The 27500-nt window shown below is 38.2% G+C and overlaps 3 protein-coding genes and 1 long non-coding RNA gene across 22 annotated transcripts in view; 2 read left to right on the top strand and 2 right to left on the bottom strand.

Annotated features, from left to right (window-relative positions):
• Positions 1 to 5771, top strand: part of LOC148853789 (uncharacterized) — a 47720-nt gene extending 41949 nt beyond the window's left edge. For 13 of the 16 annotated variants that reach the window (XM_088982868.1, XM_088982873.1, XM_088982859.1 and 10 more), the window contains 8 exons: positions 60 to 140; positions 250 to 1878; positions 2035 to 2328; positions 2439 to 2711; positions 2815 to 3087; positions 3173 to 3415; positions 3796 to 4296; positions 4381 to 5771. In XM_088982868.1, coding sequence (XP_088838994.1) covers positions 60 to 140; positions 250 to 1878; positions 2035 to 2328; positions 2439 to 2711; positions 2815 to 3087; positions 3173 to 3415; positions 3796 to 4296; positions 4381 to 5466 — 4380 coding nt within the window. In that variant the 3' untranslated portion in view covers positions 5467 to 5771. The remainder of the gene's footprint in view (positions 1 to 59; positions 141 to 249; positions 1879 to 2034; positions 2329 to 2438; positions 2712 to 2814; positions 3088 to 3172; positions 3416 to 3795; positions 4297 to 4380) is intronic. The other 3 variants (XM_088982869.1, XM_088982862.1, XM_088982875.1) reach the window with 3 other exon arrangements.
• Positions 1 to 8097, bottom strand: part of LOC148853790 (uncharacterized) — a 39003-nt gene extending 30906 nt beyond the window's left edge. Inside the window, exons 1-2 of one of the 4 annotated variants that reach the window (XR_016112509.1) lie at positions 7751 to 7950; positions 7426 to 7542 (exon numbers count right to left, since the gene is read on the bottom strand). This is a non-coding gene — a long non-coding RNA (uncharacterized LOC148853790). Of the gene's footprint in view, positions 1 to 7425; positions 7543 to 7750 lie in introns of all 4 variants that reach the window. The other 3 variants (XR_016112510.1, XR_016112508.1, XR_016112507.1) reach the window with 3 other exon arrangements.
• Positions 8098 to 8280: 183 nt separating this feature from the next.
• LOC148853791 (S-adenosyl-L-methionine-dependent methyltransferases superfamily protein) lies at positions 8281 to 9474 on the top strand. Its single transcript, XM_088982877.1, has one exon. The coding sequence runs from the start codon at positions 8363 to 8365 to the stop codon at positions 9368 to 9370; it is 1008 nt and encodes a 335-aa protein (XP_088839003.1). The 5' UTR covers positions 8281 to 8362; the 3' UTR covers positions 9371 to 9474.
• A 936-nt stretch (positions 9475 to 10410) lies between these two features.
• Positions 10411 to 25842, bottom strand: AOAT2 (alanine-2-oxoglutarate aminotransferase 2). The gene is given in 13 exon segments (XM_088983465.1): positions 10411 to 10669; positions 10862 to 10999; positions 11118 to 11265; positions 12627 to 12686; positions 12934 to 12999; positions 13079 to 14921; positions 15022 to 15106; positions 15108 to 15193; positions 16249 to 16407; positions 16852 to 16939; positions 22829 to 22879; positions 25478 to 25551; positions 25666 to 25842. Coding segments are annotated over 8 exon segments (900 nt in total). The 3' UTR covers positions 10411 to 10669; positions 10862 to 10999; positions 11118 to 11265; positions 12627 to 12686; positions 12934 to 12999; positions 13079 to 14741.
• Between the last annotated feature and the right edge of the window lie 1658 nt (positions 25843 to 27500).

Below are 27500 nucleotides of genomic sequence, written 5' to 3' on the forward strand. Positions count from 1 at the left end.
TTAGTTTCCATTTCCCTTCTTATTTTGTTTGATATGTTGAATCTTTGTCTACTGTACAGATGCCTGAGGGAAATGACAATGCTGATGCAAGTGAGAGCACTGAGAAACAGACATCTCTTGGAGATGGAGTACTTCATGAGGTCAGCTAAAACTTTGAACATTGGTGCATAATGTCTCAAAGTTCTACCTTTTTTATGAATAAAAGTTCTACCATTTTTTTCCATTACTCTAATCTTATTCATTTAACAGATCACTAAAGAAAATGATGAGAAGACAGAAGCAATAAACTTGAAGGATGAGGAAGTTCCAATTAACAAGCCTGAAGCTTCTCCTGTTACAGAACTATTAGAAGAAATGATAACACAAAAACAAAGTACTGAGAAGTTTGCAGATGGGTCATTGTTGGTCTCTGGTGTGTATGAAGGAACAATTAAAGAGGAGATTTTGGAGGGAGCAGAGAAAAGTAATGAAAAGCTTGATGATGCATCTGTTATGACAGTAACAGAAGAGACAAGTTTAGAGAAGAGTGAATCAGAAGCTGAGAGGACTGTAGAGGCCTCTGGTGTTGGTTCTCAAGAGAAGATCTCAGAAATAGTTGAAAAAACTGAAACTAGTTTACAGCATGGAGAAATCAAAAGTGTGAAGCTTGATGAAAACTCCAATCCTGTGCAACCAGTTCTCACCATTGAAGCTATGGATGCAGAAAAGGAGGATGTCATTGTGGAAAACCTGGTTGCAGATGAAATTGAAGAAACCAACAGGTTTTCTGATAGAGTATCTGAGTCCAATGATCAAGGTGTTGAGGTAATTGCTGAACCTCAAAGCACAACTGAGACTAGCCCACAGTATGAAATCAGAAGAGTGGAGCCCAATGAAAACCCCAACCCTGTACCTTGGCTACAGTCTAAAGAAGCCAACAGTGTGAAGTCTGATGAGAACTCCAATCCATTGCCTCCACTACATCATGAGGAAGCCAAAATTTTGGAGAATGATCAGAAATCCAATCTTGTGACTCCACTTTCAACCATTGAGGGTAAGGATGACAAAAAGGATTATCTTCTAGTGGAAAACATGGGCGAAGATAAAGTCAAAGAAGAAATAAGTAAGTCTTCTGATACAGTATCCCAATCCAAAGATCAAGTTTTTGAAACAATTACCGAATCTGAGATCACAGCTGATCAGACTCCTTTAGCTGATGAATCAGAAGCAAAGCTTCAGGATCCATACGCATTTGTTTTGGAACCGGAGGTTGCAATGGCAACCTCAATTGAGAAAATAAAAGACAAGATGTTTAAGGAATATGAAACCATGGAAGAGAAGAGTTCAGATTTTCCTTTTATCATGGAGACATCAAAAGAGACAACCTTTCAGAAAAAAGAGATCAGGGATCCTGAAGTAGTGTTGACAGTGGGAATTGAAGGTACAGAGAATCAGAGCTTAATTGAAAAGATGTGCTTGCAGAGAGAAGAACCCAGGAAACTTGCACAAGCATATAAAAAGGGGCTCGAAGACATAATGGAGAGTCCAAACACAGAATCCAAGGAAAAAGTAGTCCAGAAGCTGGACAAATCTTTGAAAATAGACATTGAAAAACAATTTTTTGAGACAAAAGATGCTCATTCACTCTTGGAGAGGGAAAAAATTACAGTAGTGAATGAACCCAGTGAATGTAGTGAACATCAGACTCCGGAGGATGAGGAAACCTTGGAATCAAACTCACAGAAGGAAGAATCAGAACGCCAGAAGCTTGAAAATACCTTCAGTGAAGTTTTTGAGGGACCTGAAACAGGTGGTGTAAGAGCAGACACTGAAAGAGGTATCCTGGAGAAAGATGGCTGCAATGAGAACTTTGAAGAACATTCTGAGGAAGAGAGAAAGGTATGTGAAATAAACAGTGTTATCATAGAGAAAACACACACACACACACACACAGGTAGAGCATGCCTTCCCCTCTCTTCATCACTAAAATAAACCCTTAACTGGTCCTCCTTTCTTCTGCATTTGAATTTTACTAATCTAGTATCTGTGAATCAGAATCAGAATTTGGATGCAATCAATCCGCACGAAAAGATTAATACTGCAGAACTAGAGATCACAAATGAGAACCTCAACCTTGAGAAGCTTGAAAAGGTTTCTCAATCTGTCCCCAAAATCCAGATTGATCAAATACTTGCCAACACAGAGAAAAACAAAAATAAGGAAGATGGAGTCCATGTCATAGACCAGAGTACTGTATTGGTTGAAGAAAGTCAGCATCTTGAGAAGGCTGAACAAGATCAGTGTGAGGAAGAAAATGAAGTAAATGACATTGCAAGAGGGGAGGAAGAGGTCATTTGGACTATAAGAATTGACTTTATTTAGTTCTCTCTCTCTCCTTCCCCTCCATTCTCTTAGTATTTCTTACTACTTTCAGTTAGCTAAGTCAAATCTCTATGCAGGTGTCTGAAATGATTGAGCATCACACTCCGAGTGAGAAGGTTGCAGAATGGATACCTGAAGAAAAGGGAGTATTAGAGGACCAACACCCTTCATGTGTCACTAAAGAAGTGGCTAAAGAGGATAATCAAGAAGGAAAAGAAGAGGTAAAGAAGGTTGAAGAGGATGCAACTGCATTGGAGCATGAAGATCAGATTAAAGAATTGGAAGGTGTAGAAGATCATAAAGAGAAAATAAATGAAGTAAGACTAACATGCGAAAATTCCAAGGAAGAGGTCACATGGAACATAAGAAATGAAACTTCATTTAGTTTCTTCCATATCCTATTTTTCTTTTCATGTGTGTGCAGTTTGTAATATTGAGGCTTTACCATTACAGGCATCCAAGGAACTTGAGGATGTGAATGCAAGTGAGAACACTAGAAAAGTGATTGCAAAGGAAAAGAGAGCTGTCCTGGACTCTTACCTAGTTCCTCTGGGAGAAAAGATATGTAAAGAGATGCACGATGAAAAGGAGGAAGAACAAGTTCTAAAGGTGGCAATTAAATTGGATCACAAAGATCAGATTTACAACGTGGAGATTGAAGACGAACTAAGAAAGAAACTAGATGAAGCAAATGAGAGTGCAAAGTGTGAAACATTAAATGAAGAGGTCTGTTGGTGTATAACAACTCAAATATCATCTGTTCTGTGTATCCTCAAGTGCTGTTAAGTTGAAACTTTATCTCTTTGTACAGGTGTGTAATGAAATTAACAATGCTAAAGCAAACGAAAAAATTGAAAAGAAGATTAAGGTGGAAGAGCAAGCTCTTAAGGAAACTTCCACGGCTTTCAGTGAAAATGAAACAATCAGAAGCCAACAAGAGGATGAAAAAGAGGGCAAGAAGATTCAGGATGCAACTAAATTGGCCTCTGGAGATAAGAATGGTGAAGAAAGAGGCAAAAAAGATATGACAGGCTACAGTATTGCAAATGAAGAGGTCAGTTCCCAGAATACAAGTTTAGACCTTCCAGCAGTGGGTCTTTGACTGTCATAATACACTTTCATAAAGTTGCTTTTTTTCTAAAAACAAATTTTACCAAAAACGTTTCCTAAATTTAGTGGCCTATTAATACCTAACTATAAAGGTACTAAAAAATAAGAATCCCTCTCTAATCATGGCCAAAAGGTACAATCTTATGTTGGTTAAATGGTGGCTAATCAAACATACAACCTGATGGCTGGATTTCTTTTTTTTTTTTATGAATGAAGAAATTTGTTAGTTCAGAAAAAACAGTACAGGACTGGATTTCATTTTTTTTCTCTCTCTCCTTCCCTAGTCTTGTATAAATCAATTAAAATGTTCACCCTCTAATGCAGGTCAAAAGCTCTCACTTTGTATTGGTGGAACAGAGGTTAGAAACTACAGGTTCTATCAACCAGACAGGAACTGTGGCCATGGAGGACAAGCAAGAAGTACAAGTCAAAGTAGGCAACAAGCCAGAAGAACTCTCTGGAGTTGTATCTAAAATATCAGTTCATGAAAGAATGAAGAAAAAAGAAGATCACTCTGAAAGCAGAATTGAAGATACAAGCTCTCAAAAAGACCTTACTGAAGCAGAAAATCTTAAGAGCACTTTTTCTCACAGAGAATCTAGTCCAAGTGGCATTAATGAATACTTGCACAAAAAAGACACGGAGGTTCTAACCAGTGACCCTAGCAATCCATCTCTCACCAAGGCTTCACAAGAAAAAGCACCAGAAAATAGAGGCAAGATGGCAAGAGATGAAGAGGTAATAAGACAGTCGGTATTTGTCAAACAAGCAGAAGTTGAACTGAGCATCCCAAGAGACGTAAAAGAAGAAAACATTAATGATAAGGTGAGCCTTAACACCACAGAAATTGAAATTTTAAAAACATAGGGAATACTATGAGAAAGTTTCTAACACTCCCCTGTTCTGCAGGCTCCCATAGAAGAAATTCTAAAGAAGGAAGGCAAAGAGAAGTCTGAAGATGGCAAGATCCATGAAACAATATGTACAGACCAGAATGGCGAAACCAAAGTTCAAGAAAGGGAAGACCAGTTTGTTGTCTTATCTACTGAACAGGCAACTGTAGGGAGGTGCATTAGAGATGACACCGAGGAGCTTGATGCTGCTTCTAATTTTGTACTCAAACTCAAAGAGAACAGCCATGTGAAGACTGATTTGGTGTCTGAAGCACAGATTCAGACAAATGAAGAAACAGAAAGCACAAATATAGAGGATGCCGGTAGTAGAAATCAGAATCTTGATCTTTCATCTGATATCCAGCATCCAGCCAAAGAGATACCAACAATAGATGGCACTTTGAATGTTCCAGAAGTCATTGAAATCTCCCAGAACATTGAGATACTCGAAGAGGCCTCTGGTGGAATATCTCAAGAAAGGATCTTGAGAAAAGAAGCTTCAGTTAAGAGCACAGGGACAAAGATTCCAACTGAAGACAGAAACATTACATCTGTGCCACAGCATACTATTGAGAAGACCTTACAAGAAGCAGAAGTGACAAATCAGAGACCTGGAGAAATTTCAGGAACTGAGCCAGAAGAGAAGGCAGTGGAATATGGAACAAAGAATGGAGTGGTTGATGAAGCTGGAGAAACAATTGAAGAGGTCAAGCCTTCAGATACAGATAAGGTTTCATTATCTGATCTCCTACGGAGACCCACAAAAGAAACTTTGCAGATGGTTGCCCAGGATACAAAGCCGCCAGGCAATGATGACCAATTGGAAAATAAAGAGGAACAAACCATGCAAGTGGAAGAAGAAAAAACAGATGAAGAAGAGAAAGATGATGAGGAAGAAGAAGATGAACACAGAAAGGCAGACTTAGGTTCTGATGCCCCACTCCTGGTAGAAGCCTCTAGAGATGTGGATGCTAAACGAACCCATAAAAAATCTCATAACATACTGTCAGGTGTTGGGTCCAAGGTCAAGCACTCAATTGCCAAGGTGAAAAAAGCAATCACTGGTAAGTCCTCCCAACCAAAGCCAGCATTTCCCAAATGAGCGAGCAGATGACTGTTGGCAGTTGAAACCAAGTGAATGGAGGATCTAATTTGAAATCATTTCAGTGGTATATTTACTAGTAGTATTTTGTTGGTCTGATGTTTTCCTGAGGTCTGAGCACAGTACTTGTACATTTTCTGTTTAAGTGTCAACCACCATATTGTATGAGTGTATTAGCTGTAGTTTGTGCATACAACTACATAGGCACCTTCTACACTATTTATTCTATTATTGCAACTGTCAGATAGAACTTTAAAAGTTTTAAGTTAATAAATTTAGTGAAAATTTCACTTTAGTACCCTAAACTTTGGGTGTAGTGTCAAGTTAGTACTTAAACTTTTGGATATGTCACTGTAGTATCTAAACTTTCAAAAAGTGTCAAATTGGTCCCTGCCATTAAACAATCATCAGTTATTTATTGAAAATGTTAAAACTACCCTTCAAAATAAGACATTGTTCATTGTGTTCTACTTGAAACTGAACCGGTTGAAGTGTTGAAACCTGCACTACGGAAGCCTATTTAATTGGGGTTGGAGCAGTAGTACTTTGGTAAAAGATTCAAAGAGAGGACAGTGATACTTCTACTTCATCCGAATTCCAACTTTCAAGCTGACAGTATCAAAGAACTAAAGACAAACTCAAAACCCTTCCATCCGACATGTCCACCATGCCGGACTTACTTGTTTGGTCATCGTAAAATACAAGGTGATTAAACAAATTGAAAAAGTGAATTCCACATCCTAAAACCCTCTTCTTGGTTCTTTCGTTCTTTCCCCTTCCAATTTCCAACCATTTTTCTCCCGACGCGGACTCAGAATACCGCCCAGGATTTTCAAGACTGGCTCGGCCTCTCTTTCATCCTCTCCTCTCTCGCCTTTCTCTTCTCCAGTCGTTCATTCTTCAGCTGGTAAGGCGTAAGAGAGGACTAGTCCGTTTTTGCATTTATTCTATGATTTTGTTATTCTCTTTTATTTTTAGTACTATTTTGTTTTTTTCTTAGTTCATTTCATGGAGAATATTCAGTTCATCAAATGAGGGGAGGATCTAGCTAGCTTCCTCTGTAAGGCTAGATTGGCATTTGAGTTTCTTTGTACACTAACAAGATAATGGAGGAGCTTCAGAGGGAAAACTCTCATGGATGCTCCTCCTCTTCTTCCATGCGGGTTTGATCTGTAAAACGAAACCTTTAGCCATCTTCAATGCTTTTTCTCTTATAAGATTTTGGGCCTTAGGGCTAGTATTTCCAGTAAAATTCAACTGGAGTAAGGCGAAGATAATGAAAAGTCTCCTTACTAGCATGTTGCCTGTTAGGGCTCCGATCCCCCAAAGTCAAGATGAGGTCGAATATTCGTTTGCTATGGAGTATCATGGTCCTCCTGTCACTTGCGATCTCCCTCGAGCAGTGCCGATTGACATCAAATGGATCCCGACCGCTACTGTGGTTACTCCGACCACTCATTGTGCCAGATCCTTCTATCAAGAACTCCAAAGAACTAACCCTAGGTTTTGACAAGATTGTTTCTCCCACATCCGTGATCGCCTTTGACCAGAGAGATAGAGGTGGTCCTGATTGTGGATTATCAGGTGAATTTAGTAGCTCAGGCACGTTAGCATTCTCAAGAGTTGAAGGGGGTAACCGCCGCCTCTGTTCGTTTCAAACAAAGGAGGAAGATGAATAGTGCCAAACAGTAGAATTGACAGGGAGTCGGGTAGAAGATAAGGGTAGTTTTGACATTTTTAATAATTAACTGACGATCAGTTAATGGCAGGGAGTCAGGGTTATGCAGTTCGGGTACTGACTTGACACTGCTCCAAAGTTCAGGGTACTAAAGTGAAAATTTTCCATAAATTTACTATAGAAGCATATAGAATAGATTGGAAAGGCAGGGACAGAGAGCAACTACGAGACGAAAAATAAACAATACGAGAAAAAAATAACGGAAGAACGAGACGACGCACTCTTTGTTTTCCAGGTGAGAAAAACGTGACGACTCATTCCTTCACCAAAATAACGAATCAAAGACATCCATGAGCCTTCGTAAAACTTGCTCATCCCGAAATCCTCACCATCCATTACTTCAAAGAACAATATGTTTCAGAAGTAGAAGCACTAATTGAATTTCCATGGCTACAAAATTGAAAGTATTATATGCACATTGACTAACAGAACTGGAATGCATGAAAAATGGATCAGTTTTGAGCTCGGTTTTCTAGCATAAACACTAGAAATGTATAAACAGAACAATCCCAATAACTATTGGGAAGAAATCATTCAACGTAATACCTATTTCACATGCTCCGCCTTTTACTCGTTAAGGGAAGAAACGCATGCACGCCCTTCCAAATTTTCTACCCACTCTCAGTCATCTCTATATCATAATAGAGATGTATGGCTCCAATTCACGGCGGATAGAGAGAGGGTAGTAAAAAGGAGTAGGACTCGAGTGGCCGGAGGGAAGGAGTTAGGGTGAGAAATTAGAGAACAAACCTCGAATTCTTCAGTTGAAACCTTTTCTTGTTTCGGTTCTTCAATCTGGATTCGCTATATCGATTTCCAGCATCCAACACCTATTTACTTGCCTGATTAATCAACACCGTTCAGTTATTGGAGCAAGTCTTAGAAGTTGGAACGCTCACCCTCTGATTGAAGCCTAAAAGTAATACAAGCGGCGTACCGAAAGCTCCCTGATCCAATGGTCCACGATCACTAAGCAATAAGCAGGAGTGCAGGATGCCGGTCCATACTGTCGGTCATAATTTTAATAGTGAAGGGCATAATTGTCTTTGTAGCTTGTAACTTACAATTTATTAGAAGCCCCCTGAAGGACAGAAGGAGGGTAACGCTGGAGGAAGCACTCGCCGAGGAAAGGGATACAGATTCTTCTTTCCGCTTGAAATGAAATCAGTTTCCCATGGCTTCATTTCCCACCAAATCCGACCGTTAGGCTTACCCGCTTTTCAAGCTTCCCGCCTCCCTTCCTCGTCAACCCTTCTAAACATAAAATTGTTTCGCAAAAATCTTCCAAATCCAAGTGGTTTCCGGGCATTAACTGTCAATGCTCGACAGACCCATTCCTCCGACGCAAAAACCAAGACGCAGGATGACGGCATCCCCATCGATCTCGTCAAGGTCCTTGTGAAATTCAAGTCCAGGTACAATTACATCAGAGTTCTTGAAGTTTCTAGAAAGGCCGATCACCCGTTTGCAGGGTCCAGACTCCTCTTACTCGATGATCCCGGAAACATCCACAGCATATCCTTCCTCTTCAAGTTACTTACCAACACTTACTTCGATGTCTTTGCTACTCTCCCACCAATTTTGCCTCCGGGGCCCTTGGGCATTCTTGGTTTTGGAGCAGGTTCCGCCGCCCGTTTGATCTTGGAACTGTACCCAGAAGTCGAAGTTCACGGCTGGGAGCTTGACCCGTCTGTGATTTCGGTGGGTCGAGAGTATTTTGGTCTTTCCAAGCTCGAAAAACAGAACCCACAGAAGCTTTTCATTTATATAGGAGATGCAGTGAAAGCCAGCGTTAGAGATGGGTTCTCGGGGATTTTGGTCGATTTGTTCGCCAAGGGCAGTTTGGTTACCGAGCTTCAGAATCCAAAGACATGGGAGAAATTGAAAAGAAGTTTGAGAAAAGGGGGAAGAATTATGGTTAATGTCGGAGGAAGTTGTGTGGAAGCCGAGGATCCAAGAAGAGACGGGAAATTAGTTATGGAAGAGTCTTTAAAAGCGATGCATCAGGTCTTTCCGGGCCAAGTGTTTGTTTTGAATCTTGGAAATAGGAAGGATGACAGCTCGATCGCTCTGACGGGTGAGCTGCCTGATCCCAGTCTGTGGAAACAGAAATTACCTTTATCCTTGAGATGTTATGTGGATATGTGGGTTCCTTTTCATGGATAGTATGATTTGTTCGTGTTCTCTGTCTGTGGAGCTTTGTGTTGTATCCTACAGATATGTTGGGATAATGAATGATTTAGCAATATTTAACTTCGTTCTTTTTTTCATTCGTGTTTCACAAAATACGCATTTCCTCGGGCAAAATCAATTTATTCACGTCTTTTCTATTAACCCTTCTATGTGTTTATGCCGGGACCGATTGTCAAAATTCTTACTAGTATCTTAAGTTGTTATAGTTGTTTTTGTGGGAAAAAGTGCCTTTTTGCCAAGTTAGCACTAGCGTTGTTTGAGGGTTATTTTGGGAGATTTGCACAAACACACAGAACATTAGAAAGAGATTCAATGGCTGTTTTAAGGATATTGTTGCCAGGTCTGCAACTGCAAATACCTTCTTAAGGTTATTCTGGGAGACTTGGTGCAACCATCAAAGGATGAAAGGAATCAGGTGCAAATTTGGAAATTAGTACCAATTGCACAATGACGGTTCATCAAAGTAGGCTATTATGCTTAATGTTCCATGCATGCTGCACTTGTTTGAATTTGATTTTGAATTGATTTCTGAAGCTAGAAAATGGACACTTCTTTAAATGGTGTTTGGTTCCATTGCCGTTTATCTGAAAAACACCACACCACATAAGCATCTCCACCAATAGACTTTGAAATGTTGTTTAATTAAACCATTTATTAAATAAATGTTTTTCTCGGGTTGTATGAAAGCTCTGTTAGGAAAAATGTCTTTTCTATGTTCCCCCAACTTTTGGGCGTTTTTTCACTATGCAGCTTATGTGCTGCCTAGCTGTCAAAAGAACACTAAAAAATGTTTTTCAACCTTTTTTTTTTGTTTCTCAAGGAAGATGTACAAAACGTTTATTTAATAAATGGCAATGGAACTAAACAACCCCTTAGTCTTAGCTTCAGAAATTTCCTTTTGACTTTGTTTCCTACATGATTGTTTTCTACCAAAAAAATCCCCATGATTGGTTAAGGACAACTCCTTTTGTATCATGAAGGCAAACAATAAACCAGATGATTCACAGCCAATATACTTTACAAAAACAAGGACAGATTTATTAACCCAAAGATAGGATAAAGTGTAAAAGGTTAATAATAAGTACATTAATTAATTTCAAGAGCTGGAGAAAATAATAAAAATTGGGATATTTAGAGTCTCTTTACATCCATGAATAGCCTCTGTGGTCTTCGTATTACTCCATGAACTCATCATTGAACTTCTTGAAACTGGCCATGATTGCAGGCATATCTTCTTCAGCTGGCAAAATGGTTGTCCTTAAGTGGAAGGCCCTATAAAAGAAGCAAATGAATCAACCACATTTCAAATTAATTTGTTGCAAGAAATGAAAATATAAATGCCCCTTGGATATACACAACAAGATCTCTCAAAAACATATAAGAGACCCAAGCATCTTCGAGAGAGCACAAGAATATCTCAAGAAAACAAAACAATTAACAAGTACTCTTCTTTCTGGCCAAAACCTGAACCGGGGACCGTGGAGATGCCTGTTGCTTCCAAAAGTTTGAGACAGTAAAAAACATCAGGAACTTTTCCAGCCCTTTTGGCAGCTTCAATTGCCTTTGGTGGTAGACGCATCTGTGGGAAGGAATACATAGCCCCTGAAACCGGTATTTTAATAAGTAGCCGATATCTCAAGATTAAGGAAATATATCACAAACTGTAAGAAGATACTAATGTGTAAAATGGAAGAAGGATTGCCCTGAAATTGTTATTTACCTTCTGTGAAGTTGCAAACAACATTTTTACAGCTGTTGAATCCATCAGTGACAATGTGTGCTCTTCTTCTTAAGGCTGCATTTGGAAACGATGCAAATGGAGTGTAAATCCCGGTTCAGGGTAAATTTGCACTCTGGTTCACTTTTCCCTGTGTTTGGCAACATTATATTCATGCATTGACAAAATGACAGACCAATGCATATTTACATTGATAATAAGATGTAAAAGTACACCAATAAAAAAAAGTAAATTTGCATTCAAGTGGGCTTTTGATAAAAAAAGCATATGCTTTATTGAAATTCATATTTGCATCCATTACAGCTAAAAGTCTGTTTGTTAAGAAGATAAATTTGTCAGTGCAAAATTAACCCAAGTTTGCAATTTATATGAACCGTTTTACACTCATATTTGCATTCACACTTATTTACATCGTTTCCAAACACAGCCTAATGAATCAAGGGTAGCTTTGCTGCATATTTTGTAGTTCAAAATTCAAATATGTATTTAGTTCATTGTCAAATAATAGAATGCTAACTGGAACTGTATGGTGACACATTCATCAGTCCAGCCCATGAGAATTAACATTCCCAAAATTGAAATTAAGCAGACAACATGACCATCCAATCAATCGCATCCTCCAGATGGGAAAAAGAAATAGTGAAAGATGAAAAACTGCTGGAAAAGTACCACAAAAGAGCAATTATCATCATCAGACAAGAGAGTGGGTTATGGCCAAATCTAAAGGCCACCACTCATTTGTTATAACAGTTTGATTAGCATGTATGTCTTCATTATAGATGCATGTGCTTAACAAATTAATAAAATTCCTTAATGAAATTAGGAAAACATAAATAAAAATAAAAAAAAAAGGCCATCACCCAATGTTGGCCCCAGTTACCTGGGTTCTTGGGAGGGGTAGACTAGGTATGGTCCTAACCTCTGGCATTTCTTCACACAAAGTGGCTGCCCTCGGACTCAAATCCATGTTCTACACTTGCTAGCCTGAGATTTAACCATTACACCCATTACACCAAGTAATGGCCTCTAAATCGTTAATTACAAAATATTTATCCTTGTACTTTTAAGGGGCCATTGCTTGGTGCAATGGTAAAATCTAAGACTGACAAGAATGATATTCGAGTCTGAGAGCTTCCACTTTGTAAAAGAAAATGCACAAGGTTAGGTCCATATCCAGTCTCACACCAAGATCCTGGATAGCCTGGGCCAACAATGGTCACCCTTTGTTTAGCCTTGTACCTTGCTTTGTCATTAGAAAACCTTTTATTATATGGCCTACAAGGCTACAACAGTTAACATTATATTTCATCTTGCATATCAAAACAAGTCTTAATCTGTCAGGATCAAATAAAAATCGTCCGTACTTTCTATGAAGAGAAAAAAAATGTATTGGCAGTGAATTCAACTGCAACCAGACAAATTGACAACAAAAGAAATTAGATTGCAGGGAGAAAAGTGTGATTTACAGGAGTTGAACTGTAGCCATCATACCTCTCTGTAATAAACTTCAAATACAAAATGTCCCCTGGCTTGGGTGGGTTAACCATCAGGCTTAAATGTAAAAAACAGGGAAAATAAAAAATAATTATTAGGTTTAACAGGTCTAATAAGAGAAAATGGGGGCAATCCCAATAGTACCACAAAATAGAATCTTCTAGGGATTAAAAGAAATTAACCATACTATGCAGTCTGTGCTTAAGTAAATTAATCTTACTTTTTGCACAAATATTCCAGGAATCCAACTAATGTAACTGCAGTATAACTTGCAAATTTCATTTTTTCGGGATAGGAGACTTACAAAGATCTGTGTGGGGACATTTGGACTGAGTGATATGGATGCAACCTAATAAATTTCATCAACAGTCTGCAACAACAGATTAACATTTAACAGAAAGAAGATGAATACCGATAACCTAGTACTGCTTAGTTCAACTTTTAATCACCTCAAAGTGGAAGTCTCGTTTTCTCATTTGCTAGAAGGAAGGAATCAACTTCATCATCATCATCACCCAAGCCTTATCCCAACTAAGGAAGGAATCAACTTACAACCAAATATTGGCATGAATACTTTGATATTGGAGGAAATATAAGGTAATCATCGTATATACTTTTAAGAATGGACCAACAATAACAGATAGAACCTGACAACATAAGGTTATCTAAATTCCTTAAGCTAATAACTGGCCTGTGGTTGTCACCATGCAGTGCTAAAGATTTCTTTCATGTACAGTTTCCCACATTTTTATCAACCAAATGAATGTAACATTTTGCTCATGTGCTAGCACATTATCATCTTGATAAGTATTTGTTTTTCACTTGGCCAGACAATCCTCCAACTTCTATCCTTGAAATTTTGAGGGAGGACTCTGTTATATTGAGATATTTGATGTTGGTGAAATGAAATTTGGCTTAGGCCTCCAAAAAAAAGCATGAATTAACCATGTTATGTGCCTAATGGTATATCTGTATTAGGCCTACCTTGTATGACAGCTTAAATTTGTTTGTGTTACATCATTTTTATCTTATTGAGGGAGGAACAGATAGAACAATATCTGAATTATAAAGCATTAAATCCCTCCAAATATTTGCTTGGTCCAGGCTGTTTTCTTATATTAGACAAATGGCTTGTAATGTTACAAATTAACTGACCTTGATGTGCTAACCACCTCCTCCTTCAATAGTCATATGGCATCTCTCCCAGAGGAAACTCAGGTTTAAACCCAAAGAATAGAAGCAGGTGAAAAGTTCCATGGTATGGCCAGTAGGCCTTGTGTAAGTCTCTACTCACCAGCTAAGCCGGTCAGTCCTACTCCTACCTGCTTTAGGGATCCATCTTAACATTGTCTTTTTCTTTCATTCTTCATCATCTAAGCCTTGTCCCAACTATTTGGGTTTGGCTACATGAATCCTGTTTTTCCATTTCATTCTGTTCAGTGCCATGTCCATTGTTAAATTATGAATGCTTAAATCATTTTTCACTACTTCAACCTATGTCCTTTTCAGTCTGCCCCATTCTATTCTAGCCCCTTCAATTTCTGACAGAACACTTCTTGTGGGTGCTGTTAGATGGTCTTCTCACATGTGATTAAACCATCTTAGTGACTTAGTTTACTTTCTCTCATTTTCTCACCTATGGGATCTATTTCTAGATTCCTTCTAATGACTTCATAAAATTTGGTTATATCATAAAATCTCAGGCTGGTAAGCAAAAGAACATGAGTTTAGTCTGAGAGTGACTGTGTCATGCAGATAATTTTGGTGGTAGGTCTCTATCCAGTTCACCCCTCTCAAGATCCCAGATAGCCAGACCAACATTAGACAATGCCCCTTGTTACAATATAAAAGTCAATTCTATAGTTCAATCAAATATGCATCCTTATGACTCTCTGGTATGGTGAACAAAATCTAACCAGAACATATAAAATAGGACATAATGATGAGAGTCCTGCCATGATACTGAAAAGGTATGGTTACCTAACAAGTAACAAACTGGTAATCAATAAATCTGCATATTTGTTCAAATTCATGTTTTAGGAATAGTACCTTTTCAGTACTATAAAAATTGCCTAAGGATGTCCTTATAAACTATAAATCAGTAACAAATTCTCACAATTTAATTAGACCATTTAAAGCAGTTAAAGGAAAGAAGTAGACCTTTGGGGGAATGTTTGTCATCTCAAAGTACCCTCCTCGTTGTCCACATTCACCCCAATATCCTTTGGAGACTGTATGAAAAGACACGAGTTGGACCTCCTTGCTTATGGGTGGGCCCAGGTCCATCAAAACCTTGAAGTGTTTGCAGACCAGTTAGTTTTAACAGGAAGAGCCGCTCTCAAGCACATAATAAAAATTAAGGGCAAGGAGCCAAGGACCATAAATACTATACCTTTTTTACACTTATGAAAGGACGCTCATCTTGGTATATGTTCTGCTGATAAACTTCATCTGCAAGCAGGACTAAGTTTTTGGAGACAGAAGTGTAGTATTTCCTTTAGATTAGCTTCACTCAGACACTGACCAGTAGGGTTTCCTGGATTTATAATTACCATAGCTCGGACCTGATCAAATCCATTACATAAGAAATAATTTAGTGATAATCAGAGTCTCCAATATGTGCAAGTTGAAGAAGACAGAAAAGCTTTTCAATAACTGTACTATGGTTCACCTGAATCAATCAAGTCAGATATCTACCCTCCTGTATACTTTTTTTATACACTGACCAACAGTTGAGGAATTTTCCTATATTTTAATCAGAACCCCCCCCCGGGAGAAGAACATTAAAGAATCCAATTTAATATCAAAATATCAGGTCCATATGCAACAATATAGAATTAACTGTTACCGTTTGATGAATATCCCATAGAAAATCTTCTTTGTTACAAAGTTGCCTTATTCATGGCTCTTTGGATGGGTAAGACAGAAAAGAAGAGGTATAAATTGTTTGCCAGTGAACAAGTTTAGATTTTCATATTGTTGCACTATCCAAACACAAGCATGGAAGAGATACTGGCATAAAATTTACACACACACACACCAAAAAAAAAAATTGAAGGATGTGGCATGGACATGGGACCTGTTTTGAAGTACCCATGTAGCTTAGGATTTATATATAAAATGAGTTTGCTCTTCAGTATATTCAGGACCTGAACCTAGCTCTTTTTCCAATAAGTGCACTCCTATTGCATATGCCCTATATGTTTATCACTCATTTGACCAAAAAACAGAAAAGGTTTACAATTTTTATGTTGTCTGAATTTTTAAGCCAATGATTGATGAACACAGCAGGGCAGTCATAACTTGTTTAATGAGAGCCTTTGCCTGTTCCTAATTGCAGCCCACATCTTACCCTTGGTTCAAGCTAACATCATGTTGGCAGCCTTTTCAAGCAAATGAATTTAAAAGAAACTTCTTGAAACTTCACTAAGTTAATGAGACTGATGCTATATTTTGACCATTCAATTATCTCATAGGGACTTCTCAAAAATTTTTTAGTGGTTCAGGTAACCTGAGTTAACCATGGATCATCTCATCAAGTGAAGTGCCAACCACACCTTAGGTATTGATTGCTAATAATATTTTCTGTGCTTTATTGGAATGATGAAGGTGCACTCACTGTTATTCCTCTAGAATGAGCCTGTGCAACTGACTGACGAATGTTATTAATGTCGAGACCCCAATTTGCTGTCTCTTCCAGGTAATATGGAACAAGAGAACTGCCGAATAGAGATATTGTAGCAGAGTACAGTGGATATTGAGGTACTGGGACCAAAATCTGCCAAATAAGATTATCCACCAAAGTGAATCTAGAAAGCATAGGAAAAAGAAAAGTAAACTCTGCATGTAAACAGAACATAGAGAGACAAGTATCCTCCACATATAAACAGAGAAGGAAGATAAGAAAAAAGTGAGATGAGATGAGAAGCATTCTTGCAGCAACCAAGGAGAAAAGGAAAAAAAAAATATTGGCTAAGGCTGTGTTTGGATAAGCTTCAGGATTTGTGCTTTTAAAGCCCAAAAGCACAAAGTTCCAATTTTAGTTTTGTGCTTTGAGGTTGAGGCTTAAAAGTGCTTTGGCTTTAGATTGTAATGCTTTTAAAAGCAATTCTTACGAAATGCTCAAAACACTTTTTGGTTCATTTTTGTTTCCCACAGCCCAAAGCTCAAAAACAAAAGCTTATTCAAATCGAACCGGAGTCATTCAGGAGTCAGGACTCACCCCATCCTTTTCACCACGGATGATGGTATTCAAGATCTGCATTACCCCTTTGCTTGCAACATCTGTGAGATATATGAGTTCTGGGTCACTGCATATGGGTCCAAATGCATTAAGCAATTCAGCTTATAATTTAGGAATCCAAAAACTTTTACAGAAGATTTGATACCTAACATTATTACCTTGTGTTTTCTTTGTTGCTACAGTAGTCCGAACCAGTAGAAGAGGAGAAGAAGAAGAAGATGAAAGAACAGTCGAACTTAATAGGTTAAACCCTATTAGCCGACCCTTAATATTGATTAGGCTCTAATTAGTAGTATAAAGACTAAACTGCCCCCACTTAAGTATGGGACAAGAAGTCTCTATAAAGACTGCCACATAAGCACATAACTTAACGGAAGTCAATTGACTAATCTACCCTTATTCGGCTAGCTCTAACACTCCCCCTCAAGCTGGAAATATATGTCATATAATCCTAGCTTGTTACATATATAACTCACTCTCCCTAAGCTTAAGTCTTTTGTAAACAAATCTGCCCACTGATCACATGAGCCCACATGTTTTGTGCTTATCTCTCCAGTAAGGACCTTCTCCCTCACAAAGTGGCAATCAATCTCTATGTGCTTTGTTCTCTCATGAAAAACAGGGTTGGATGAGATGTGGAGTGCAGCTTGATTGTCACAGTACAATTTCATAGGTTTATCCATGGAGAACCCGATTTCTTGTAGGAGATTCCTAAGCCATACTAATTCACATGTAGTGTGTGCCATGGCTCTGTACTCGGCTTCAGCACTACTTCTAGCCACAACCGTCTGCTTCTTACTCTTCCATGTCACAAGATTTCCTCCAAGAAACGTGCAATAACCTGTAGTAGATCTTCTATCAGACACAGAGCCTGTATACCCAATTACTTCAAGTTTTCCTCCTGGTTTGTACAATAACCCACAGGCCGGAGCTCCCTTCAGGTACCTTACAATTCTAAGAACTGCATCCCAGTGAGGTATACGAGGGTTCTGCATAAATTGACTCACCACACTGACTGCAAAGGAGATGTCTGGTCTCGTGATAGTCAAATAGTTCAGCTTCCCCACTAACCGTCTATACCTTCCAGGATCATTAAATATTTCCCCTGTATCACTGCTCAACTTAGCATTTGGTTCTATAAGAGTTTCAGCTGGTTTTGCACCTAACAGTCCTGTTACATCCAGTAGATCAAAAACATATTTTCTTTGGCACAGGTTTACACTTTGTCTTGATCTAGCAACTTCTATACCCAAGAAATACTTCAATGTCCCAAGGTTTTTTGTTTGAAAATGATTTTGCAGAAAGACCTTTGGTTTATTGATTCTCAATTTGTCACTACCAGTTATGACAATATCATCCACATAGACCACTAATAAAATCTTTTTGGCTTCTGAATCATAGCTGAACACTGAGTGGTCAACCTGGCATTGTTTCATTCCAAAATTCTTCACCACTTCACTAAACTTCACAAACCAAGCACGAGGCGATTGTTTCAAACCATAAATTGCCTTTTTCAGTCTGCACACCTTACCATCTTCCCCCTGAGCAACAAACCCAGGTGGTTGTTCCATATATACTTCCTCCATAAGGTCACTATGAAGGAAGGCATTTTTAATGTCAATTTGAAACAAGGGCCAATCATACACAATTGCCAAGGAAATTAACACACGGACAGAGCCAATCTTAGCCACTGGAGAGAAGGTCTCCATATAGTCAACTCCATATAATTGTGAATAACCTTTAGCAACAAGTCTAGCCTTCAGATGCTCCACACTACCATCTGGCAAGTATTTAACAGTATATACCCATTTACAACCCACAACATGCTTACTAGATGGAAGAGTAGTGAGCTCCCACGTGTGAGTATGCTGAAGGACAAAGAGTCCCTCCTCCATTGCCTGCCGCCACCCAGGTGAGCTAAGAGCCTCTTACACATTCTTAGGTATAGAAATAGATGACAATAGTGAAACAAATTGGCGATGTAAGGCGAAAAGGCGAGATACTGAAACAAAATTGGAAATGGGATGGAGGGTACAACTACGTTTACCTTTTCGTAAAGCAATGGGTAGATCAAGTCCTGAGGGTTCAGGAATAGGAGCAACAACAGGATCCGCAGACAAGGTAGAGGCTGGAGGAGGAGCTGGTGTCTGTCGATGAGTATACACGTGCTGGATCGATGGCCGTTCAGTAGGGCTCTGCACAGGAGAAGGTGAAGGGTCAATCCCAACAGGAACACCTGGAACGGGATCACGGACTGGAAGAGGAAGAGGAAGAGGAAGCAAAGGTGGAGACACAGATACTTCAGGTCCCGATAAGAAGGGGACAGACTCAAAAAATGTGACATCAGGACAGACATAGCACTTCCGAGTAATGGGATTGTAACACTTGTACCCTTTTTGAGTCCGAGAGTAGCCAAGAAAGACACACTTAATGGAGCGTGCATCCAACTTATCTATTCCAGGACTCAAATTGTGAACAAAGCACACATAGCCAAAGATACGTGGTGTTAATGGAAAGGGAGACAAGGTGGGGAACAAGATAGAGAAGGGAAACCGACCATGAAGAATGAAGGAGGGCATCCGATTAATGAGGAAACACGCAGTAAATACAACATCACTCCAAAACCGTTTAGGAACACTCATATGATGAAGAATAGACCGAGCAGTTTCAAGGAGATGACGGTTCTTTTGTTCAGCCACCCCATTTTGTTAAGGAGTGGATGCACATGAAGTTTGATGGATGATGCCATGTTGTTCTAAATACTGTTGAAAGGAAGTAAGAAAGTATTCACGACCATCATCTGAACGAAGAACTTTGATTGGAACACCAAATAGTGTACGTATTTCAGCATGAAATTTTTGAAAAATGGAAAATAATTCACTCCTTTCTTTCATTAAGTAAATCCATGTCATCCTTGAACAATTATCAATAAAAGTGACAAAATACTTGTAACCATTATAAGACTCTATTTTGATCAAGCCCCAAACATCTGAATAAACCAAAGCAAAATGACTCAATATACGACTTTCAACTCTAGGACTGAAGGAAACACGACGATGTTTCCCATACTAGCACGACTCATACTGTAACGACGACAAATGACTCAAAGACGGAACCAGTATCTTGAGTGCCTTGAGAGATGGATGTCCTAGTCGACAATGCCACTGTAGAGGAATGAGAGAAGTCTGAAGTGCAACTGACGATCCACCACCGTCAAGGTAATACAATCCACCAGCCTCATGCCCCCCACCAATCTTCTTCCCCGTCTTGAGATCCTGAAAAACACAAAATGAAGGGAAAAATGTAATAGAGCAATTAAGAGTCTTGGTTAATTTACTAACAGACATAAGATTGAATGGATATTTGGGATTGAATGGATATTTGGGGACATATAGAACAGATGATAAAGAGAGAGAAGTCGTGTCAACATTACCAACACCACAAATGGGAGAAGAGGAACCGTTGGCAAAGGTAACAGTTTGAGATGTGGAAGTTTCAGAGAGGGAAGAGAACACACCTGGAGTCCCGGTCATGTGATCAGAGGCTCCAGAGTCAATGATCCAGGGAGAGGGTTTGGATGATAGACAAGCTATACCTGAGTGGGCAAGGGTGGCAATAGTATGTTGTGAAGTAGTCTGGAGGAACCACTCATACTCATCACGCGGTACACTCACCATCTCCTTCCCGGAAACAGATGTAGATGTGGAAGGAATTAGATCTGCTTGTTGGTTATCACTGACATCAACCCCACCAGCTACAGCATGATTGGCCCATGTAGAAGGAGGGTCATGGAGATCATAACAGAAATTTACCGAATGTCCGTCCCTGCCACAATGGGTACAATTCCTTGTAGAGTCACTTTTTCCTTTGCCACGACCTCCCCCTAAGTCACGACCACCACCACGGCCAAATACGGAACCACCACGACCTCCTTGGGAGGCATGTCCTCCCCCTTTAGTACCACGTCCACCTCCTCTGGCTATCAAAAATGCTGATCTGTCAGACTGTGTGGGATTCCCTATAGGTCCCAAAGAAATCCTACGAAGTCATGCAAACATTTCCTCAAGTGTAGGAAGAATAGAGCCCCCTAATATTTGGGCCCTAACTGGTTCATATTCTGATTTCAACCCCACTAAGAACCTAGTGACATCTAGTTGTTCCCTCTGTTGTTGTTGAACCTTAACATCTGGAGTGAGGGGATGATAGACATTGAGTTCATTTCTGAGGTTCTTCATATTGGCATAGTACTCTTCTAAGGTTTTATTCCCTTGCTACAAATCAAAATACTCCTGATAGAATTGATATACCCTTGTAGTATTATCCTGCCCAGAATACAGCTACTTGGCATGTTCCCATATGTCCTTAATTGTATCTAAGAACATAAAGTTGGCACTTATTTTGGGTTCCATACTATTCCATAACCATGTCATAATTTGAGCATCTTCCTGTTCCCAATCATCAAACCCTGAAGAGTCAGCTGGTGGTTTATCTTCCTTCACATGCTTCACTTTCCTCTTTGCCTTGAGAAAAACTTCTACTGACTTGGCCCATGGAACATAGTTCTTACCATTAAGTTTAATTGAAGTCATCTGTACACCCAGATAGTCAAAGGGAAACACCACACTAGGTTTCTGATCACTACAGCCATTTCCAATTGCTGCCATGATGCTCTTCCGATGTTGCTTCTAATCTTAATTCCCAGTCACCAACTAAGTACTGTTGTCAGGAGTTTGATGTTCCAGAAACTACAGCAGTCCCCAAACACAATGATAGGTACACAAGCTTTTGTTCTTGTTCACACCACTACTGATTTCACAAAACCATGAATCACACTGACATTAATTCAGCATTTACTCACAAGCACCATCACACAGCCATAGCTGTCACACATGGTGCAGACCTGTCTGACCTTTTTCAGAGGGCACTACAAGTCCAAAGAAAACTCAACTAGTGCCACTGCAGTACCCCTTACACCATTCGGCCACCTGCAGTAACCCTTACACCATTCGGCCACTATAAACATAGCCTGTTCTTGGACCTTTTTCCAAGAACCAAGGCAACAAACAACCTAGTTCTCTAGGTTCTGATCAGTCCTCACAGATTTTTTGAAGACTTTCAACCCAAAAATATCAGCAGCACAAAAAAAAGGAGGTAACCAACCTTCTTTTAAGAGCTTCAATCGACCATTCACTGCTAAAGTTGTTCTCTTGAAAAAAAAAAATAGGTTATGCGCAAAGAAAGAGGAACTGAGGTGTTCTCAGACCTAGGCCGAACCTGTGTTCTCCACTGTCAGCCCAAAAAGAAGAAAAAGAAGAGGCCACGAATAGAAAGGAGCAGGTCATGAATCTGTGAGGAGATTAGAGGGCAACGTCCTGCTCTGATACCATGTTTTCTCTGTTGCTACAGTAGTCCGAACCAGTAGAAGAGGAGAAGAAGAAAAAGAAGAAGAAGAAGAAGAAGAAGAAGATGAAAGAACAATCGAACTTAATAGGTTAAACCCTCTTAGCCGACCCCTAATATTGATTAGGCTCTAATTAGTAGTATAAAGACTAAACTGCCCCCACTTAAGTATGGGACAGGAAGTCTCTATAAAGACTGCCACATAAGCACATAACTTAACAGAAGTCAATTGACTAATCTACCCTTATTCGGCTAGCTCTTTTTTTTTTATGAATTATTCAGTTAGCTCTAACACCTTGGATACCCATCACGCCTTTCAATGAACTCTACAACCTCCTTCCTTATTCCTGGAGGTCATCCAGAATCACTATAGGCACCTAAGTTTTCAAAAAATAATGCATAAGTAGGTTATTCATATTATATTTCATTTTATGGTCTTTCCCACTCCTTTCATATTTAATCAAGACCAAGTTCTCTACAAAAGATAGAACATGGTGATATCTCGAATAGTAAACTCTTTTTCATGCATGAACATAATATGCAAGATATATCATACCTAGACCACCCGATGTCATTGAAAGATAATGTTTGGATCTTGCAATAGCATCTGCTGGGAAGATGAGTCCCACATTAGGATCATCTAATAAAAATGGAGCTTGACACAGAGCCACCACCTACAATAAGAATTATTGCATATCAAAAACAATAATGGTGGGTCAGGCATACCAAGAATAGAGCATATCCGAGCTAAAAGAATACAATTTTCTGTAAACAATTTTCCATTTAATTTTCAGTAAAGATTTCATAAAGCTAAATACATATTCTTCAAACTAATAAATTTGAAGATTAAAACAGATTATTCCTATAAGAGAGTAAAGAAAAAGGGAACATAAAGGCTACCTTTCCCTGCATTTTCCTTCAAACCAAACATAGCCAAATTGTTAAACAACCTGCCGAGGAAAGATCAATGGCTTCTGTCCTAGAGCATGAGGGTTGCCAACATTTGTAAAAATAATCTGCAAAAGACAACTGCAAAGGTAAGAAGGGCGAATAGCATACATTTAAGAAAAAAAGGAGCCATTAAATATAAAAAGATGAATAATATTGAAATAAATCAAAATCAAAATTTGAAACATCTATATACTCCTATAATTTAGCTAGGTTAAAGTATCATAATGTAATCAGAGACCAACTTACTTGTATATTCATATAACGATTAGTACTACAAAATGTGCCACTTTATTAGTTCACATTTTACAGGAATATAATGACAAGCTACTGTACAACCAGTGAAAAGCAAGTCAAAGCCCATTCCCTAAAGTTGCAGCTAGACAATGCCAATAATTAAAATAATGATGACCAAAGAGAAGAACTATATATATCTTGATCTAAAAAAGAGAACTATATCCACCTTCTTTCCTTCCTTCTGAAGCTCAGAAACTCAAAGATAGAGCTCGCCTCTAACAGCATATGCAACCTTTTTCACATTTTCATTAATCGAATCATAATCCAATGGCTTTGGTTGCATGATGTTGATGTCACTGATATGAATATGAACAGAGGTTCAGCAGACACCTACAGACTCGGTTCATAACCTGAAAACCTTTCATGGAAATGAAAAGGATTCAGAACTTAAAACAAGAAATAAACGTAGTGAAAGTGAACATATTAAACCCATCAGAACATAGAATCAAAGAAAATAGTAATTTTTACACTTTGCCTACCATCACAAGAAAGACAAAAGACACCTTGTTCTCTTTTGGTCATTGGAATGAGGTGCCTCAGTGGCCATCTAAATTAAAAAAAAAAAAAAGGAGCAAAAGATCACCTGTGGTGGCACATTTCATAACAGCTCGCTTTCAAGGGTAAGTAAACTATCTGGCATATGTTTGGTTTCATGTGAATCTAACTTTCAAGTGGCAGGAGTGTATTCCAGAGTTCAAGATAAGGAGAGGCTCGGATCGCACAGTGCTTAGAAGTTAGAATGAAAATACCCGACCCATTCCTCAAGAAACAAAATTTGAATCGTGTTTTGTTTCGAGAAGCAAAAAGAAGTTGCTTTTTTTTTTTTTTTTTTTGCTGCAACATATCAGATTTAAGCATTAAAATCACCAAGAACAAAAACAATAACATCAGGGGGGCGTTGAGTCAACCCAGGTCTGAGATAACCCACCATCCCTATAAGAAGTAGCAAGTTTATGAGCTAATACATTTTCTTGACTCTTAACATGAAAGAAAGACACAGCATATAAATCTGAGAACAAGGACAGAGTATCGTTAATAATTGGTTTACTACGCCATGAGCAAAAAGTGATGCGTCTCTTCAAGCAGTTGATGTCTGTTGAATTATCTCCCAAAATGTGAATCACCTTGGCTAGTTATTTCTCAGCAGGGAGAACTGCCTTATAATTAGCGGTGAGTAAAAAAAATCGATCAAAACCGAATCGAAAAAATCGGTTAATCAAATTGACCGGTTCAGTTTCGGTTTGGTGTTTAAAAAAATCGAAAATATTGATTCAGTTTTAGTTAATCAATATAAAAAACGATGGTTAACCGAATCGATCAGTATACATATATTTCTATTATATATATATATATATATATATAATATTTTTTATTTATTATAAATTAATAAATATGCATTATATATAAATATATATATATATTTATAATATATGATATATTATTTATTATTTAAAATATAATATTTCATATATATTTATAATTTTTATTATATATTTATATAATATATATTGTAAAAATAAAAAAATAAAAAAAAAACCGATGAATCAAACCAATAATTAACCAAACTGATCAACCGATTAATCAATTGATTTCAATTCAATTTCAATTACCAGTTTTTCAAAAACCGATAATACCGATTCAGACAAAAAAAAAAAGGCCCACGGTTCACCGAACCGCGAGCACCCCTACTTGTAATAGACAGCCCAGGCCTCGGCATATTCAGTATCTACCACCTCCAAAGCATCAACTCCAGCTTCCAAAAACTTCAGTATTCTTATTAACCAAAACCCAAGCACTAGTTGCTTTCTTATGTTTCACCGCACCATCCACAAAGATCAAAATCTCCGCTTGAGCCTGCGACAATTATATTCCATTTGTGACAGCATGTTATGTTCAACACTAACCCTGTGTGCAGAAGCCAATAGCCATTCATTTCATTTGAGAGGACTGACTTAATTACCTCAAAAGGGGTAGAAGCCACTCCTTGGAATATGATTTGGTTCCTAGCATACCACAATTGCCATAAAATGTAGACTGTAATAAGAAAGATAGACATGGATTGCTCATTACTGATGCATACATTTTGAATGCAACCCTGGAGCCAATCAATTAATGATGAAGATCCAACACTAAGTTCAGGGCGCCAACACAATGGAGAGCCCTACCAAACTGCACGAGCATATGAGCAGTGCGAAAAAATGTGTTCAACAGATTCCACCTCGTTACATCCCTATGGACAATAGCTTTCATGATTAGTCGAAAATAACCTGTCTCTAGTCTTGAGTCCATTGTGCAGAACTTTCCAAATGAAAAGCTGAACGCCATGATACAAATGCAATTTCCAGAACTTCTACCAGGAGAGATCAACTTGAAGGTCCATTTGACTGAAAAGGAACCAGTCTTCTCATAAATCCACAACCAAGAGTCCTCTGAATGCACATGTTTAGAGATGGGAAATTGTTTAATTGCATTGATGGCCAAGTGTATCAATCCTTGATATCATAATTAAAAATAATAAAAATAAAAAAAAAAGATAAAAACACACAAAATTATAAAAATACAAAAAATATAAAAAATATTTGAGCACATTTATAATATTGTATATTCATCATATTAAACAAAAAATGTGACAAAGAATCTACTATCACCATCATCAAAAAAAATCACTCATGTCCTTGAAAATAGTTGAGATCTTCTACCAACCCTCTAACACTGAACATATGAGCATGAGATTAGGATCCGCCATGTATGAGATGTGCAGTGTGAGGTCATGCTGGTAAAGGGTTGGAACGCGTTATGTTGGTAGGTGGTTTGGACTCCTTTAAAAACGACAAATTGTTGTTTTTAAGGGAAATTGTATAAAACTCACTCTAACTTTTCAAAACGTCTATGGAACCCCATGTCAGTGAGTTTTTGTTTTCCAAAACTCACCATCCATTAGAGCACTGTTAGTGTACATTGAAGAAGTTGCCCACATCAATGTAAATGTAATTTTCATGACCAAAATGCCCCTGGATGGTGAGTTAGTCTTATTAAACATATTCTTATGATTAAATGCCCTTAAATGCCCAACTACATTGTATATAAAATTTCTACTCATGGAGAGACGTTTTTCTCTCATTGTGCTACTTGAAAGTATTCCAAGAAAGCTTAAAAATGGGTTTTTGGGTTAACTTCAAGTTACTAACATGAGGTTTCCTGAACGTTTTGAGAAGTTATGGTGAATTTAAGAGAAATGCTAAAAAGTCATGGTGAGTTTTAGACAATTTCCCTGCTTTTTAAAGCAAAAAACAAAAAACAAAAAAAAAAAACAAAACAAAATTTAAAGTCCAAATATTGTATGATTTATGAGAAACAATAAGTAATCATTGGATGAAAACATGAATTTTCAAACCAGAAATTCAATAACATGTTATGTTGTTTCAGTTTTGAAACAAAAAACAAACACATACAAATAATGGCATGTGTTTCAGGGTCCATTTGGTTTGTAGTTGGAATTTGAATGGTCTATGCCCATAGTCTGTTTGGTTCAAACAGGAATGGGAATGGGAATTAGAATCAATAGGAATGAGATTTCATCCCCAAAGAGAGGGGCAGGAAATGGCCATTCCCTCAAATGTGGAAATGTCATTCCAGCAGGAATGGGAATGGTATTCCGATTCCACCCAACCAAACAATTGGAATCAGAATAGCCCATTCCGATTCCGATTCCAAACCCTTATTCCTGCGAACCAAACACAACCTCAGTATTTTTATTTCAAGAATCAATTTATTTTCTGATCAGATGATTTTGATTTGTTTTGAAAATTTGAAAAACAATTCACATTAAAGAACACCCCTTAAAATGGTCAATGTGAGTAATTTTTTGAGTGAACAAGATTAATCATTCCTAGCCTAGGCCTACATATAATATGGGTTCAGGCCCAACCCCAACCAAGAAACGTTCGGATATAAAAATTTTTTACACGTTATATTATGCTTTA

Source organism: Nelumbo lutea, chromosome 4 (genome assembly GCF_056320005.1).
Source record: "Nelumbo lutea isolate HS-2025 chromosome 4, American lotus-T2T, whole genome shotgun sequence".
Taxonomy (NCBI): Eukaryota; Viridiplantae; Streptophyta; class Magnoliopsida; order Proteales; family Nelumbonaceae; genus Nelumbo; species Nelumbo lutea.

Coding starts and splice junctions, on each gene's coding strand:
- LOC148853791 (XM_088982877.1), top strand. CDS start 8,363: ATGAAATCAGTTTCCCATGGCTTCATTTCCCACCAAATCCGACCGTTA.